Here is a 13,381-nt window from a genome sequence, read left to right on the forward strand (position 1 = left end):
CCCCCCCCCGCCCACTAATATTATTCAGCTGGTATCACCAAAGTTAACCAAAGGTAACAGTAACATTCAAATCCTAACTTGATTTGAATGTATAACTTTACTGAGTAAAAAGATGAGGAAACCCCAAGCAGAAAAAACATACATGTCCCTTCCTGTTCCCGGAGAGGAGGTCACTCAGCCTACAGACACTGCTCTCCTCTGTGAACCTCTTGCTGCGACTCTTGTAACCACGTGTTTACCTAAATTAACAGAACATCAGCCCCGGTTGTGCTTTAAACAGTGAACATACCAGTCGGACTCTCTTCAGTCGCTCCTCTAGCTTCTCTTGAGCCTCCCTCTCCCTCAGCACGCCCTCCAGTCTGCTGATCAGCTCTGCAGCAAACCTCTCTGGCTCCACATGAATGTCCTTTGGAATCCGGTTTGTGCGCTAGGGGGGGGGGAGATGTCATACTGTAAGTGTGTTTCTGCCACCGCTGCAGTTCTGTACAGTTCTACCGCCCTGACTCTTTACATCCCGTCATTCCCGTACCTCCTGTGTGTGATTTTGAGACACAGCTTGGAGCGAAACTTACCATCAAAGCCATACCATAACTAGTAATAGTATTTCTCTTTCTTTTCTCCTGCAGATTACCATCTACTTTGATATTTGTATATTTATTACATGAATATAAAGCAATGAAACAAGACATCATAAACTGAGCCGTGGCCTTCTCCTGCTCCAAACATTACACTCCACTCACGTAACACACCTGCAGCTGTGAGAGAGTGGGGACGATAATTACACACTGTGGAAAAAAAAAAAAAAAAAGTCCCAAAACACCAGCAGAGCGGGAGCAGGAGGGTCACTGAGCCCGGTGGTGAAGATATCACATGGACGTGGGTTACACACCAGCAGTACAAACAATTCATACTAATAAATTAAAGCATGAGATAACAGTTTTTTTTTTTTCTTCATATGTTTTCATGTGTGTAAAAACCCCAAATGAGCAGTGTAAGCAGACTACTTGATTATCATAAATGAATTATTTAAACCGTATCTGTATAGGAATGATTCTGTCCCAAGCTTTTAGATCCATATGAGCAGTTGTTCATTGTAACCTGATCACTATAAGCCGTTTCCACTGTATATCCATTTGATACGGGAGTCTGCAGCAAGAAGAATTAAACCTAGATTTGACACTGACTTTTTTGTTCTAAAGATGGGAGGATAATAAATGAAGTGTAATTTGAAATGACACACATAATCTCGTTACTAAGGGCATGGGTGATATTTGTTTCCTCTCCTGATAGCACGAGTTACTGTGCTGCAATCGTGAAAAACAAAGTGACATTAAAAGAAGGCGACCTAAAAGCCTCATCAATCTTCTTATTGCCACTGAAGTGCAGTCATGATTAATTTGTTGGGGCAGGGCAACGTTAGAGTTATGCTTTGGGGATTTGTACTCTACTATACAGCCAATTCATGCATCCTAATAGGATGCTACGTGTGGAGTTTTAATTTGACTCTTTACTCCGCGGCCTAATTAGGGCCGGGGTTTTCCTACCAAGAGACAGCCTAAGCTGCAAAGGGAGGCATCAGGCTGTCACAGGGGAGGATTCATGTCTGCTAGGCTTCAGCACACACAGCTTATGAAAGCATCAAGCTGCATTTAGACAGCCTTCTCTTTCACCATCAGCTATTCTTACACTCCATCACAGACCCTGCGACACAGCAGAGCCTAAATATGCACATCTCCGATGGTGGAAGCGAAGGAAAATAAGGCAGAGACAGACAGTTAAAGAGCGAGAGAGGTGTAGAGGCAGAAAGTGAGAGGAAAAGGGAAATAACCCATGAATAACTCACTGGTATATGAGGTAGTGGCACTCGCCCATTTGCTTTGGCACTTTCGTGCATCTCCCGGCGATGCTGTCTGCGGTATCTGTGGGGTGGTACCCCATCTCTAAAATGAACAACAAAGACATTTTCAGAAAACATCCTCATGAATAAACAACACAGGCAGCTTTGAAGTTGAACGCTTTTCACTGCATTATTTCCTAAAAACGAAACACCTGGTAAGTCTTGATTAATCAGTGCGGGACAGGTATTCTCACCGGCTTATTGTGTCCCTCCTACACCACAAGTGGTCTGGCAGATTACAGTTACATGTTAACACGTCCACAAGTCTGTAATTCCATGTGGTATTGGCCATGCTGGGTTTTACACTCTCCTGTGCTGGAAGCTCTGGACCAATTAGCTGATAACAGCCTCTAATCCATTCAGCTTCAAAAACATTTTTTGTCCAGTTGTGCAAGCTTTGAAGTTTCTTTGGCTTTATTCGCCTGTGCCATCTCTGCACCTTTAAAACATTTTATTTTATTTATTTATTTATTTTTTTTTTTCAAATCTTCTTTCACCAGCACATGCCTGGTTTCACGCCTGGCAACTGAAAAACAAGTCCCGCTTCAAGTTATCCCATACGGTTAGAATACGTTGCCTTTAGCTCTCCTGCTTGCAGACTAACAAAGTTGTCTGTGAAAGAGAAAAATCATTTGCTTTGTTTGCTGCAAATTAAGAACTACGACTATAAATAATCATTTGGAAACGTCTAAAATTTGCTCTTGTCTCATGTTTTCAAAAGAGGTCAGTAGGTTAGGATTTCCATTTAAATACATTCTATCAGACGTGGTTTAATGTCTGCTACAAGAGTGTTTTTAGGATTCTTAATTAGCATTACAGATCAATTCTAACAGCTTTTACTGGTATGGCTAATGAGCAGATGGGACTTTAGTTGCTGCTCTTGCTGTAAAGTTTGAGCACAGGGTCGAAGCCAATTAAACCTTTATTTCTGTCTTCCAGAGATGCAAACTTATACAACATGCCGTCCTTTTAAATAACAACTGGGAATACTTAGTAAAGACTTGGGTCCTGTCTTTCTTTTTGATGTTAATGCTCTGGTGCTCCAGCCTGACATAGCCTTTATGACCTAGTGTTACAGCGTTATGCATGAAAAGTGTTGTACATATGTGAGTGTGTGTTAGTGTGTGTGTGTGTGTGTGTGTGTGTGCAATGAGAAAATACATACACACTGCTGTCGGTGAGGGAAATTGTGTCTGCGTCGCTGGACATACTCTGCTGCTCGCTATCGTTGGCGCTGGTGGCGGGAGCCATAGCATAGCCGGTGTTGACGTAGTACGGGTTGATGGGCTCCCGACATGGTGCATGCCTGGAAAAAAAAAAAAAAAAAAGAAGAAATACAGGAAGTGCTGAGAAATATAAACTCAATTACCCAAATGGACCATGACGTGATAGACGTGTTCGTAAGAACACATTTATAAAGACAGTACAGAGCTCTAAAGTAGAATCCTAAATTAAGAACATACAGTGTTGCTTCATCATGAACGGTTACTCTAATAGAAAATCTGTGCAGATATGTTCATCACTGTACCACAAGATTATGTCTTTTCCACTCCTGTTCTTTCTGGTTTGGTCAGAAAACTACGAGGGAGCCGATGCAAGTAGGGCTGCAACTAATGATTATTATCTAATGATCAATTGATTAATCTTTTTGTCTACAGGACACCAAAAAATAGTAAAAAATGTCCTTTATAATTTACTACATTCCAAGGTGCTGGCATCAAATGTCTTCTTTGTTATAGATATTCTATTTATTCTCATTTATGACAAAGAAAAGCATTCAATCTTTTACATTTAAGAGCTGGAAGCGTGAAAACTACAGCATGTATGTAACATGTATGCTTAGTTTACAGGATGCCATGGAAATCACCAATATTCTTGGGCGATGGTAAGCACTAGGCAGGCAGTACACTCCGAACGAATCTAACCACGGCACAGGCAAATAGGTATTCTGATGAACATGTAATGAATACGGTTGTCAGCCCCCCGATACTCCCTGTCCTGCATCTGGTCAACCTCACCTTGTACACGCACCAAATTCAATACCAGAGTATAAAAAATAACATCCATCCTCATCATGATGCACACAAACTTCATTTGACACCATTTATATTCTCAGTCATTGACTTTGCTGAACACATTTCTTACAGGGCTCTGCACACATGAATTATAGATGTTAGGCATCATCTTTTTTTTTTTTTCTTAATTCAAATTGCAATTCCCTGAAGCATTTATCCCAAGCGTTCTCCCTGTTTGGAATGCAGAAGCACACAGAGTTCAAAATGAAACCTTTGTGACCAACTGATTTTCATTAGCATCTATGTGCAACAACAATGAATAATTTCTGTGGAGGGTTGGTGAAGAGTTGGAATGAATAAAAAAAAAACAAAAAAACAAAATGCAGTCTGCGGATTTTCAAAGTTGTGACTGTATGTGGCAGCGTTTCTGATAATGAGAAACAAAAGGAAATGACAAGGAAAAGACTGAAAAGTCGCCATAAGGCAATCTGTTATTTGACGCACGACACTCGACATGATTCTTAGAGCAGTGCTGTCCTGCAACACTGCTCACAGTTCCCCGACAATTAATGAGAACAATAACTTCTCATAACCACAAAATAAATGATAACAGCATCTCAGGAGTTTCAGTAGTTGTGTAAAATCATTCGACCTTCACTTGGTTCAATGTTTTCCTGATCTGGTTCTACATCATGTTTCTGGTTCACTTATCTCTTTGTTGCATTGGATCACACTCAAAAAAAAAAAAAAAAAAAAATGTTAGTTAAACTATCTTATTAAAAGAATAAAGCTCTAAAAATTCCAGGTTGTACATAATTAGGACAGCATAAGTGCATTAGCTTTCCAGGCAGGGCCATACAGTATTATTCCTTGTACACTCTCCATTTATTGCTTTTTGTTTTGAGAAAATGCTCCCAAAATCTATATTAGTAATCCTCCTTTTTCTTTCTCTCCAAACTATCATGACCATGAGCAGCTAGAGGGTCATAAAGGCAAAATACCAGTTAGAATACGGCACGGCACGAGCTATACAGAAATAATTTATTGAAAAACCTATTGTGTTAAAGTGCTACACTGTTTGCGGCACAAGGTTTCGTCTTTGTATGACTGTAACTTAGCTGCTGCTCAGCAAATCAACTCTATCTGGGAAAATGAGAATGAATTCTCTACTAAAAACGCTGTAAATGTATTAACTTTATTTGATTAACTCAGACTGCTAAGGCCTCATATTTTAATGCACAGAATGTATACTGTTGATTATGTCCCCCATCACTTACAATGGAAGCATGTTGGGATATCTCTTAACGGTCAGTATGGACAGGAGGAATGAAAACAGCAACCAAAAACTGTTTCAACGTTCACGTGGACACCTGATTATTGAAGAAGAAAAAAAAAAAATCCCTCAATAAACTCTGAAGTAATTCTTTCAGGACATATTTAACATCTACAGTGTAGTCATACTGTATTGTGTTGGCCACATCTGTGCAGGTTTTAATTGTTCAACTCACAATGTAAAGAATTTCAGTTGTTTTAGGTTTTTGTCAAACATACATTTCATTTTTGAGAGCATAGTCGACCGCGGTGTCCTGAGCTGCCTGCCATGTAATCACAACTTCCTCGTGCTATTCCTTTCTCTCTCCTTCCTCTACCCAACCTGCCTCTCTTTCGTGTCAACTACATGCAAAAGCCAAAAATCTCATAATAAAAAAAGAAAACGCATTATTTAATTTTCTCAAACAAAAAGGTCTGACTCCAAACTCAATATACTTATTAACCGAATACAGAGCTTTTCCTTTAACATGGCACATAAAAATGTCAACTTTAGTCTGGCATGCAGACCCTCATCAGATCACTCACAGGCAACAACAACTTTTATTAATATTACAAAGACAATGAAGTCTTGCCTTTGAAGTATACATTTCACTTGAATGAGAACAAAACAGACATGTTCAAATTTCAAAAAAAGCTTCCTAAACATTAATGAATGTACAGGTCATTCTCTTTCAAGTCATTTGTTTTTTTTTTAAAAAAGTTGATCTGAAAGACTGTTTAATGTCTTTTGTTGCCTGTCTCTGTAGAGATCAGACACAAGTGATGTAAAATTTAGTTTCATAAAAACCCAAAGGCTGAGGATGAAAAGCTGTTTAAAAATGAAGCGTGTCTTTCTGTAATTCCAGCAAAATGTTTCATCGCTGAAATAATGATGAGAAAATAAACTCAAATGGCTGAAATGCCTGTGGTGCTTAGTTGTCTCAACTTTTTCTTTTTCTCTTATATTTTTGTGGAGATTTCAAGCAAACATCGAACTCCAACAAAACTGCCTTTGGTTAGGTTTTTTTTTTTTTTTTTTCTTTTAACAAATCGTTCTCGCACTAAAGAAGTATTTGACTCAACCAGAAAAGCTGCATGCAAACACAGGAGAATGATGACGATGAGCCACAACAAGACTACACCATAGAAATAGGCAGAAAAGGAAAGACATCAGCTGCATCTGCCCAGTCGATTGCAGGTCTGATTCTAGTTGTGTCATGACACTTGCACTGGTTAAACTGTAATCAGGATTTTTTTTTTTTTGCCTCCACTGCCTGGGAGCACTGGAAAGTATCGTCTATCTATCGGCTTGTGTGAATCCCTGTCCATCCTCTGGTGCCGCAGCAGCAGAGGTCAAACACAATATGATTTTTCTGCTGTGGAACAACATTGCTGTAAACGAAACAATATCTGTGATCATGTTGGTGGGTCTTCAATTTCCTCGCTGGATTTACTAACCACTGACCTCAGAAAGATGACACCTAACATGTTGTTGCTGGATGTTTTTTTATTTACTGCGGGCAACCATAATCCTCAATTGGAGATGTAACCTCATTATATATAAGAAGTTCTACAAGTTTAAATCAGCAGTGACATAATTTAAGTTGTGGCAGCGAGCAGTTACTTATGATTTCATTTGATGATGATTGTAGCAAGTTCCTAATGCCACTTTTCATTTATCATCATTTCAATTTCTTATGCTGAAGGAACACGAGTATGTTGAGTAAAGTCTACACAGTATGATTACTCAGAGTCTTAAAGCATTAAACAGCAACTCTCCTTTCCTGTCATCCTACTGGCTGCTGTGCAATAGACAGATTCAAAGCAAAAAATATCAATATTCAAATGCCCCGTAACAGACCAGAAGCTAACCAGTAGATTCCACTGGAGACATCTCTTGGTGAGTAAAGGAAAAAATGTTTTAGGCTGAACTCACGTTTCATCTAGACTGGCAAGTAAACAGCTAATGATGCTAATGCTGACTATGCAGCGATAGCAAAACTTACTAATAGCTCCTTCAAGGAATTTTAAACATCGCTACTTTTATTATTTAAACCTGTGTCGAAATGTCTTCCATGAAACCAATGCTGTTGACACTTTCTTTTCCTCTTTGCATCTCACCATGTTTCTATCATCTGTATATTTTTGTCAGATGGTGCAAGCTGCACATTTGAAGGTTGTGATCTTTCAAACATAGCCAGTAGAACTAAATTACAGGATTATTCTTTGTGGAAAATTATGATGTACAATTATAACCAGTGTAGATCAATATTCGTATCAAAGTTTTCAATCACACATGGGCAGCACTGTCAGACATCCCTTTACATGCAATCTATGAGACATGAGACGAAACTACTTAACGAAAAGACAAGAGGACAAATTAAAAGTTCTGTTCAACTAGTTCAACTGGTCAATAACTGGTTAAGAATGACCTTTTGTCAACATGACGAAATCCTTCTATTTGAGTTACATAATTTAAGTAGGTTTTGTTCTTCTTAACCACCTGTCCCATGGAGACATTCAAATATATTGGCGGTGTATGATAACATGTAGCTGCTCTGATGAATCAACTGAACAGAATAAATACAGGAAGTAAGTGTAATGTTTACATTGTAGGATATACCCATGTGTGAATATATGAACGTAATGTAACGTAATTATTTTCAATTCCTCCGTCAGAGTGAAAAAGAAGGGTGTGTTTAGACTAAATTACTCATCACTTCAATTAATCTGTCATGTCAAAGTCAGCATCGGTGTAAATTTTGCAAAGGACCAACATTAGGCTAAAACCAGCTGCGACAGCTGTCAACATGTTGACATTCCAACATGACTACTCAGTAGTCATCACTACATTATAATTATATTATTACATACTCAGAGGTGTGACCATGCCCATCTTTGAACATTCAATTGGATCTCAATTGCACACCCGTAAGGTTTCGTGACTCTATCTTGAACAGGTGTGACGCTATAGTGGTGACAAAAATCCACCCACAGACATATAATCACCTGCCAAAGAACTCAAAGCCGCCTCTGTGGGAGTTCCCCCTATACAACACGAATATTTTGCCATGATGACACACACACAAACGCACAAGGTGAAAACAAAACCAACCACATGCTGCTGTGGCTGGTAAAGATAGTTTAACTGGATCTGCCAGAATCACAAAGAGCCACAAAATGCAGACAACTCGGTCATCACAGGACGAGAAACAGGCAAGGAGCAGGAGAGATGCTGGTCATTCAGCTGAGTGGCTGCAATTAACAAAGTTAACATCAATATTCTGTCCAGGATAACTGGCACTGGATCAAACAAAACAACTGAACATTGAATTTAAATCCTGGTACAGCCCTCTAATTACGCCTTTACAGGCACATTGTAATGACAAAACATTAATGTTTCTCAGCATCAATCAGCAGGCACCAGCAGATTTGGCACTGCAGAAATTATATCAACATCTGGGTGAATTTACTTTGACGGAACATGCTGAAAATGAAAAGCATTTCAAAGCAGAGACGCCACAGATTGAACGCTGCCTTTGCACAAACATTGCTGGCCAACACATTCAACCACTGCACTGCAGCAAAAAAGTCCAAAGTAATCACTAACTTTCTAAACTACCAGTGTTTTTGTCAGTTGAGGGTTAGAAAATGAAAGTAAAACAATGCTTTCATATTGATTCTGATGCAAAAGACCATAAAAAAATGGGTCTACCTTTAAAGGGCACATCGTCTTTTAAAAAGTACATCAGGAAGTTCACAGCAAATGTGCATTTAAGATAATATCATGATGTGGATAAAAAAATATAAAAAGGGAGCTGGCCATTTCATTACAGAAACTGTTTCAGAAACAAAAATTCAGACTTAATATTAAGAGGAAGAGAAGGGCAAAGATTACAGAAAGCTCCTCTTGAAACAAAATAGTGTTGAGCTCTTTCACTACAAAACCCTGTCCAATGGGAAAACACATTATTTCGCAAACAAGAAAAACAAAGAACACTTCTTCAGCCTTCTAACACCAAGTCAACTTAAGATTCACCTCACGTACCATCTTCCTCTTATCTCAGCTGTCTCTTGTGCTACACTCTGTTTTCTTTTCAAACTTGAGGCAGTGCTCATGGTGGTGTGGGGTTTCAGGTTTATTTCTAGTTCAGCCGTTTGCAGTGAAAAGCTGTGTAGTTAGAGCTGAAGTGAAGCTTTCTAGATTACTGGGAGGATTTACCTGTACTCGTGACTGTCCTGGAATCTCGCACTGTTGGCAACTCGCTGTGGTGCCGTCTCCATTAGCAGCTTCTGAGTAAGCCGGTTGCTCGGTGTGGGGTCACACTCTGGCTGCTCCTCTGACTCATGGTCACATCTCCATTCCTCATCTTCATTTAAAGTCGGTAAATAACCCGACAGTCCTTTTCCATTCCCAGAGCTCTGATCACTGTACAGCTTAGGGCTCTCTCCTCCTGTCCGCGTATATTCCAAATAAATGTCAGACTTAAGGAATAAAGGGTAGCTGTTTTCCTCCATCATAGTCTGTATCTCAGTCTGAGCCTGGTCAAACATTGCAGGATCAATGTGAAGCTTCATCACACAGTCTTTGATGAAGGACTTGGTAGCCGGTTTGATCTGTCTGGAAACAATTCCATTGTTGTCCAAGATGTATTTCTTATAGATAGCTTTTGCAAGTTTAACCTTCTTCTCCTCGTTACCCTCGTTGGCTTCAAGTTTGCGGAAGCCACTGCACGCAAACCAGAAGTCCAACATGTCTGCACACTCCTCCTGCTTGAGGAACGTCCTGAACAGATGGATGCCATCCTGGTCATCCAGGAGGGAGTGTAGCGATTCGGCCCACTTTAGGTAGGGCGGTGTCGGAGAGGCACTGCCCTCCGGCTCATAACCCAGGTCCAAGTCAGGTCGCCTGGGTGTAGCCACAGACGCCTCACATTTGAGGCTCTCACTCTTTGAAGAGAAGCCAAGGTTGCTGCTTTGCCGTCCATCACTGCACACCAGCTCGCCTTCTTCCCCTGGGACTGGAGGTCTGGGAGCATCCTCAGTGAAGCTGCCTCCCAGGTCTGCTAAGTAGCCCCTTTTGTCGCTTATGCTCATAGTCCCAGCATCCATAAACCACGTCCCCGTAGAGCCCACACTGCACAATTATTAGATCCAGACTTCTACTTATGCCACTGCAAAAAAACTCCTGCAAGGAGGAAAAATATACAATGAGACGCAGCTTCATCACATCACTGAAAGGCAGACTATTGATAGTCTTGACAGGAAACTACTATTATAAGATATATTAATACTTATTCTGAAATGAATGGCAAAAAAGTCTATGCAGCAATGTATTGAAACCAAGTGCATGTGAATTCAAATGAACATCTAGTGCCGACAAAAAAGTTGATCGATTATGTGCCGTACGCCCGGTTAGCAGAGGACTGTTACCTCGTGGGGAATTTTTAGAATTCTGCACAGTATGCATCTTTATCAGGTTTTCATGAAAAACTCATCATGTGGCCAATTTCCAGCTGAACATTAAAATGTATGCAAATTCTGCAGAAATCCAGAGGATTTGAAAATGTGAGACAAGCTACTGTAAGACTTTGAATCCAGAACATAGCTTCTGGTTCATTCAGTATGGTATGGCTGGTAATGTGAGCTGTGTTATGACATTTCATAATAACAAAATAACTCACAAAGCGACAGTACAAGAATAAACTGAAGAAACGTTCATGCACTTGGCACCTGTGGCCACTGATTCGGCACGGCATCTGAAAACCTGAGCAGAAATTTAACAGTGAAATCATAAGGCTTTTAATGTGGTTTGATAGTCTAGAGGCAGCTTTCTACTAGGCAGTAGGATGAATATGGTGCAGTGTTAATGGAGTATCCAGTAATATCCTACTGATTTATATGCACAAGCATATCATTACTTTACACAGCTACTCCAGTTACATCCAGATTAGCATTAGTGTATCATCACAGTGATAAATTCACTTGAGGTTTATAAACTCAATAAGGAAGCAGCCTTCATGTCTCTATGAACTGATATGAGCAGCACAGTAAATGATACTTTATTGATCCTTGTGTCATATCCTCTACTTGTGTCCTTCCTCTGCTATCACAGTGAAAGGTCGGCTGCAGAATAGCATATGCAATGATTTTAGGGAGTGAATGTCTTGCTCTAGGACACGTCCAGGTTCTCACATATTGTCCCTGCGCTGTCTTGCTGAGCAATGACACAGTAGTCCACATATGCGGACTGTAAATACTGCTTATATTTAAGATTTTCCAATAGAGTTTATAACCATTTTAGTGCAAATCTCCTTCTTGACAGCTGTGGACAGGACAAAATCATGGTGAACAGTAAAGGCTCAGACCAATCAAAACAAAAAGTCTCTGAGTAAATGGCTAATTAAAAGAAATTTTACATGAATTGCCTTGACTTCAATCTAAATTACTATCCTATTCATAGCTCTGTGCACAGTTGACTCTAATGGTTTGGGGATTAGAAATAAATCTTGAAAAAAAAAAGTAGGTTAATAATTTAAAAAAGGCCAGCTTTACTGTATCTGTGATTTCACAAAAAATATTTTTTTTTAATGGTTAGCATCACATCATTCCCTTTAGGGCACACCCACTCTCTGTCTTGTCCAATACACATACTAATCATTTTTACTGATTGCACAAAGAGAGCACAGACAAAACTGCCAACAGTGTTATTTTCTGCACAATCCTTAAGTGTGAGCAGCACGTGCACTGTGCAGAAGGCCCAGGTATGCGGGACTGAAAATGATAACGATAAAAATGTTAACACAAGCACATCTCATGCCTAGTTTAACCATGCTGGAGTTACAATGATATGACATTAATCATCTGGTCAAACTAGCTCCTCGATACCTGTATGTAAAGATGATGCATCGGCGCGAGAGATGTTCGGTTAGCGCATTAATATTTAGACGAACGGTTCTGCGGTCACAGGTGTGTGGCTTGACAGGAATATTCAGAGAGGTCCAGGCGTGATTTCCGCCGGTCACAGCCGAGTTCAGTTTTTTTTTTTTTTTTTTTTTTACTCAAACAGAATCATTTTGTTCCTTTTGAAGTGAGCCTCTCATCACATTCATGTCTTGGCCTCTCCAGAATGAGCAGAACAGCAGCGGCGAGTGGGGGAGGGGAGCCAGAAACAAACTCCGTACACACACACACACACACATAGATAGAGAGAGAGAGAGAGAGAGAGAGAGAGAGAGAGAGAGAGAGAGAGAGAGAGAGAGAGAGAGAGAGAGAGAGAGAGAGAGAGAGAGAGCGAGAGAGAGAGAGAGGCCTTTCTGTAGCTGACCGACAAGTGCACAACTTTGTCACACTAGTCACCTTTTTCAGTATCTGTGCTGTATCCGCTAACTACCGCTAAACTAAGCGAATAACATGACGACCGCAAACCTCTCCCCTACCGTCAGAGGACACAGAGGGAATCCCACATCAATTTCCGAATAGACTTAGAACCAGCAAAGCGATGGCACATATCTCCCGACTACCGCAATCCCAATCTCTGAGCTGAGGGGAGGAGGAGGAAAAAAAGTGACATATACTTAACCGGTGAAAATCTTCTTGCTGCTTTCGAGTGCATCGGGCATTTGGACCGGCACAAGTCACGGCGAACAGTGTCATAGTTGCGAACTGCAAGACTTTAAAAATAACAAAGAAAACAGTCCGCTCTCCACCTTTCCATGGCTGTCTCTCACTGTCTGTGCGGAGCTCAGGCTACACAGCAGATGAGGCAGGCACAGCGCCTCGCCCGTTCACTACACAAATTACCAGTGTTTAGGTTTGGTACATGTGGTACACTGATTTTTTTTTTTTCTTGTCCCTGTCTCTTAAGTATTAAAATGAATATCTTGAAAAATAGCTTGCCATTCCCTTACATGCTTTTTGAATTTACAATCCACAGACATATATGGTCAGCATTCAAACTCCTACATGATATATCACAACCAAAAAAAAACCTAATTCAATCCATTAATCTCAATTGGGTGAAGACGCTGTGTATAAATGATAAAGATGGGTGTGCTAATGCAAATTAGGTTATTGATCATGTCTGATTTACAGCCCACATAAGATTAAAGGAATACTCCAGCTATTTAGTATTGTGTTTCCATTAACTTACAGGACA

General features: G+C 40.2%; 1 protein-coding gene across 2 annotated transcripts in view; it reads right to left on the reverse strand.

Moving 5' to 3' along the window:
- The window catches only part of axin1 (axin 1), a 27,009-nt gene extending 14,064 nt beyond the window's left edge, over positions 1–12,945 (reverse strand). For both annotated transcript variants that reach the window (XM_023414005.2, XM_023414003.2), the window contains exons 1-5: positions 12,806–12,945; positions 9,446–10,411; positions 3,063–3,203; positions 1,844–1,940; positions 290–427 (exon numbers count right to left, since the gene is read on the reverse strand). In XM_023414005.2, the coding sequence (XP_023269773.1) occupies positions 290–427; positions 1,844–1,940; positions 3,063–3,203; positions 9,446–10,335 (1,266 nt within the window). In that variant the 5' untranslated portion in view covers positions 10,336–10,411; positions 12,806–12,945. The remainder of the gene's footprint in view (positions 1–289; positions 428–1,843; positions 1,941–3,062; positions 3,204–9,445; positions 10,412–12,805) is intronic.
- Between the last annotated feature and the right edge of the window lie 436 nt (positions 12,946–13,381).

This window comes from Seriola lalandi, unplaced genomic scaffold, assembly GCF_002814215.2.
Source record: "Seriola lalandi dorsalis isolate HSWRI2012SDOR001 ecotype SW California unplaced genomic scaffold, Sedor1 jcf7180002054519, whole genome shotgun sequence".
Lineage (NCBI taxonomy): Eukaryota > Metazoa > Chordata > Actinopteri > Carangiformes > Carangidae > Seriola > Seriola lalandi.